Below are 5027 nucleotides of genomic sequence, written 5' to 3'. Positions count from 1 at the left end.
TGCTTGGCCTCTGAAGACAGTCTTCTGGCTGCATCAGAATGTGATGGCAGAAACATGTGAAAAGTTCACATGATAAGGATGACATAGGACAGGCCACTACAAGCACATTAATGCCATCAGAGGGCAGGTACTAGTCACCTTCCAGTAGATTCTATCTCTTAAGGAGCCGGCCTCTCTCAGCATCATCACACAGAACAAGCTCCCAGAACATGAACTTAGGACACATTCAAACTGCATTTAAAACCACAGCACCCGCAAAGCCTGAAATATTGATCATGTGGCCATTTATATTTTTACTGTCCCCCCTAGATTTGTCTACCCCATGCTTAGGACATTCAACACTTTCAAGTTTCTACCCATAGGCCCCCAGTGCAAGTGTCTGCAGGACAGGGCTTCTCTGTTTCTGGTCAAGGAAAGCTAGAAGCCAGTGACCCCAATGGCACTCCCACAGTTCTCTTGGATTCTTAGTATGGAAAGTGAGGCTGGAAAGATAAAGGAGGCAGATCTGGCTGAGTTGGAGGCCCCCAAATCAGCTCTCTGTCCAGGATATTCCAGCATAGAACCATAAGGAGTCCAATAACTTGATGTCAACATTAGTTCTTTTGGATGTAAGGAGAGGAAGGTAGTCATTTGGTGTTGAATATGAACTGTCCCTTACAAGACTCACGTTTGAATACTTGGTCCCTTGGTTGGTGGCACTGCTTTGAGAGGCCAGGAGTCCTCTGGGACATGGGGCCTTTCATGGGTAGTCCCTGAAGGCTATACCCACTGTGGTTCTGGTTTATTTTTCTTTGATTCCTGTCTGCTGTTGTAATGAGTAGGCTACTCTATGCTATGAACTCTACTTTGCCTTCCTCTCCATGGCAGGCAGTACCTCTCAAACCATAAATCAAAATAAATCTTTTCTCCTTTAAGTTGCTCCCATCAGATATTTTGTTACAGTTATGAGAAAAGTAACTAATGAGAGTGGGCTATTTTTTCAAAGATTTATTTTGATTTTTAACTATACGTGTGCCTGTGTGTCTGTATGTGCACAAGTGTCCAGTACCTGTGGAAGCCAGTGGAGGGCAACAGAGCCCCTGGAGCTGTAGGGAACAGCCTTCTGCGGGTGCTTAGAACAGAACTTGGGTCTTCTGCAACAGTAGCAGGCAGTCTTAAACTCTGAGCCAGCTCTCCAGCCCTGGGGGACTTTTTCCAATATCAAGATCATGAATGTACCTTTTAAATGCTTAGGAGAACTGCCTGAAGATCTTTATTTCTCTTCATGGCTTGGAGTACAACATAAATACAGCTGGTCACCCGAGTATAGGAATTCTTCCCAAACAAATGTACTCTGACCGGAGGTAACTGTCATCACATTTACACAGTTCCAGCCTATGCCTGCAAATTAATGAATCATTAGGGTTATGGTTAGAGTTAAGATTAGGGCTAGGATTAGGGTTAGGGTTAGCCTGGTCTACGAAGGCCAGCCCAATCTACAGAATGAGTTCCAGGATAGCCAGGGTTACACAGTGAAACCCACCCTGTCTTAAAAAAACAAAACAACCACACCAAACAAACAAAAATCTATGTTGTAGAAAAAGCCCAAGAAAGACACATCACTAAAATAACAACAAAAAGAGCCACAGCTCTGGGTTGGGGCAAGGGATATATACAGAATAGGGAGCAATTTTGAATTTATAAAATAGATAATTCTAGTTTCATGTATGCCCACAAACCTTTGCTCTACTTTGGAATCAGAGCCATGACATACAGCGTAGTCATCAAACACATGATTCACATGGAAGTAAGGGCGATGAAGTTCTAGTCAAAAGAATAACACCAGGCCACAGTCTTGACTCTACATCAAAGGCCATGCAAGTTAATATGCATTTGGACATTTCACGTGAAAACAGTTTAACATTATTATTGCTGTTTGTGATTTTCTGCTTACCGCTTTTGATTGACACCCCTGTTAACAATTTGTATATGAAGGATAGTGAGAGAAGGGCAATCTTTTTCTTTTTTTTCTTTCTTTTCTTTGTTGTTGTTTTGTTTGTTTGGTTTGGTTTGGGTTTTTGTTTTGTTTTGTTTTGTTTTGGAACAGGGTTTCTCTACGTAGCTTTGTAGACCAGGCTGACCTCGAACTCACAGACATTCACTTGCCTCTGCCTCCCAAGTGCTGGGATTAAAGGTGTGCACCACCACTGCCTGGCTGGGAGGGACCATCTTTCACTTCATGGTAAACTCAGTTTCGCTTTATCAGGAGCACTGCACTGACTGTTCCATGTGAATCACTTTTCTTGTCCTTGTGAAGAATGTCTGACAGAGGTAGAGAGCTTTGGAGTATTCTAGAGACATCCTTCCTCAGTTTCATCCTTCATGGTGGGGACTCCACTTCAAGGTGGAGTTCATGGTGGACAGAGCATATGGCAGAATTCATGGTGGGGAAGGCATAGTAGAATCCAAGGTGGAAAATACATGGTGGAGTCCATGGTGATGGAGTATATGGTGGAGTCCATGGTGATGGAGTATATGGTGATTGAGTATATGGTGATGGAGTATATGGTGATGGAGTATATGGTGGATGGAGTATATGGTGATGGAGTATATGGTGGAGTCCATGGTGATGGAGTATATGGTGATTGAGTATATGGTGATGGAGTATATGGTGATGGAGTATATGGTGGATGGAGTATATGGTGATGGAGTATATGGTGAAGTCCATGCTGATGGAGTATATGGTGGCATCCATGGTGATGGAGTATATGGTGGAGCCCATGGTGATGGAGTATATGGTGAAGTCCATGCTGATGGAGTATATGGTGGAGTCCATGCTGATGGAGTATATGGTGAAGTCCATGCTGATGGAGTATATGGTGGCATCCATGGTGATGGAGTATATGGTGGAGCCCATGGTGATGGAGTATATGGTGAAGTCCATGCTGATGGAGTATATGGTGGAGTCTATGCTGATGGAGTATATGGTGAAGTCCATGCTGATGGAGTATATGGTGGCATCCATGGTGATGGAGTATATGGTGGAGCCCATGGTGATGGAGTATATGGTGAAGTCCATGCTGATGGAGTATATGGTGGAGTCCATGCTGATGGAGTATATGGTGAAGTCCATGCTGATGGAGTATATGGTGGAGTCCATGGTGGGGAAGGCTTGGTAGAGTTCATGGTGGATGGAGTATGTGGTGGATCTCTGACATCTTGATGGAACAGGCAGCAGAGAGAGCTCAGAAAGCTTGTGTCACCTTCTAGGCCAGGTCAACACTTCTGCCATCTGGGCCCCATGTCCCAGAGGGTCCACAACATCCCTAAGCAGCACCTTCTGCTGGGGGCCAGGCTCAAGCACCTGAACCTATGACAAACATTTCAGATCCAAGTCACACAAGGTACTATGACTTTACAAGCATTATTTCATTCAATGCTCATGGAAGTCCAGTAAGATAGCTATCCCTGTAACTCTCCATCTATAGATAATGCAACTAAAACTCAGAGAGGGTAAGCCACTTGCCTGAAGTGACACAGCTAGGAAGCAGCAGAGACCTGAATTCAAGTGCTTCTGATTTAAAGAAAGAAAGAAGGAAGGAAGGAAAAGAAAGAAAGAAAGAACCTGGTAGGCCTAACTTCTGTGCTCTCCACATGCAGGTTTGCAAATCATGTGCAGAACAAATGAATGAATGCAAATGAGAACCCACAGCAGCTCCTGCAACTGGGGACCAGTTCTCTTTGGGAATCTGCTCTGGGTGGAGTACATACAGTGACAGGCAGCGTGCAATCTGATGTACTAATGTGTGAATCTCCACTCAACAATAAACAATAGAAAACTACTTTTTGGGAAGTTTAAGTGAACCTGTCTACATCATGGAATAAGAAGCACATCATTGTGCGAGTTCTAAATATAAAGCAGAACATTGCAAAGAGCTCGAGGTTCTGGGCTGCTCTGTCCTACATCGCCACACCCTGCAGAGTTCACTTGCTGGGCATTCTTTGGTGGGAATTTTGGGAAACAAGTCCCTGCAGAGTGTTATGGAGAATGGCACAGGGTCATGCAGAAAAAAGACCCATTGGAGGGTTTTGGAGCCATACCTCCTTTTGTTAGGGCTTATTTTGACATGAACAAGAGGGTTTAAGGGACAGAGTACTGAAAAGCGCTGTTGCCTCCAGGCTGGTAATCCAAGAGCTATTTTAGAGGCTGAGGCAGGAGGATTGAAAGTTTAAGGCCTCAGTGGGCTGCAGAGTTAAATCCAAGGTCAGCCTTACCAAATAAATGAGATACTGTCTCAAAATAGAATGTATTCAACTCAGGGGTTCGGTGCTTGCCTGACATGTGCAAGGCCCTGGGTTCTATCCCCGGTACAAAAGAAAAAATAAACTAACAAGCAAAATGCTGTTGCCAACAGGGCACATAGCATACTATGGGAGAGAGAGAATAAGAGGGAAAAGATTCTGGCTGTATGGGAGGCTCAGTGCTGGGAAGAGGACAAGCTGAAATGTGGGTCTCTGCAGCAGCTACGTCATGCCTGTGCTGAGCCTGCCATCCGGGCAAAGGCTCCCGCTCACCTCCCACTTTGAGAGATACAGCTATGGGAAGGATGCTTTGGAAGCAGGCACACGTGATGCGAACCCCGGTCTGCCAGATCAGCTGGGGCAACCCTATCTCAACCCCTGGCAAGGGTCCTGTGTCCCTCTGCGGACTGACCCACAAGGCTCACAGGGGAAATGCTGTTTCTGGGTGTATCTGCAAAAAGAGTCTGGAGGTGAAATCAGCATCTGGGTCAGTAGAGCATGTAGAGCGGATTGCACCCCCACAGCGTGGGTGGGCTTCCTCCATTCTCTTGAGAGCCTGAACGGAACAGAAGGCAGAGGAGAAGGAACCGGAAATGGTGTCCTTCCTACCTCACAGCTGGAGCTAGACATCTTACTTCATCCTCTGCCTCAGGCTGGGATTTCTATCAGCCTCCTGGGTTCTCAGGCTCAGTTCTGGGTTGAATTATATCGCTGGCTTCACGTTTCTCTGGAGAACCCAGTGTAAA

The 5027-nt window shown here is 45.5% G+C and overlaps 1 protein-coding gene across 1 annotated transcript; it reads right to left on the bottom strand.

Annotated features, from left to right (window-relative positions):
* Positions 1 to 2162: 2162 nt before the first annotated feature.
* LOC121133335 lies at positions 2163 to 5027 on the bottom strand. The gene is made up of 2 exons (XM_040729563.1): positions 4891 to 5027; positions 2163 to 3349 (listed from the first exon to the last, which is right to left on the bottom strand). The coding sequence occupies exon 2, from the start codon at positions 3137 to 3139 to the stop codon at positions 2360 to 2362; it is 780 nt and encodes a 259-aa protein (XP_040585497.1). The 5' UTR covers positions 3140 to 3349; positions 4891 to 5027; the 3' UTR covers positions 2163 to 2359.

This window comes from Mesocricetus auratus, unplaced genomic scaffold (assembly GCF_017639785.1).
Source record: "Mesocricetus auratus isolate SY011 unplaced genomic scaffold, BCM_Maur_2.0 Super-Scaffold_100021, whole genome shotgun sequence".
Taxonomy (NCBI): Eukaryota; Metazoa; Chordata; class Mammalia; order Rodentia; family Cricetidae; genus Mesocricetus; species Mesocricetus auratus.
Note: the sequence above shows the minus strand (reverse complement) of the source record. Positions and strands in the feature narration are given on the sequence as shown.

Bases quoted from the DNA above. Each gene is read 5' to 3' on its own strand.
- LOC121133335 (XM_040729563.1), bottom strand. From the start codon at position 3,139: ATGGACTCCACCATATACTCCATCAGCATGGACTTCACCATATACTCC.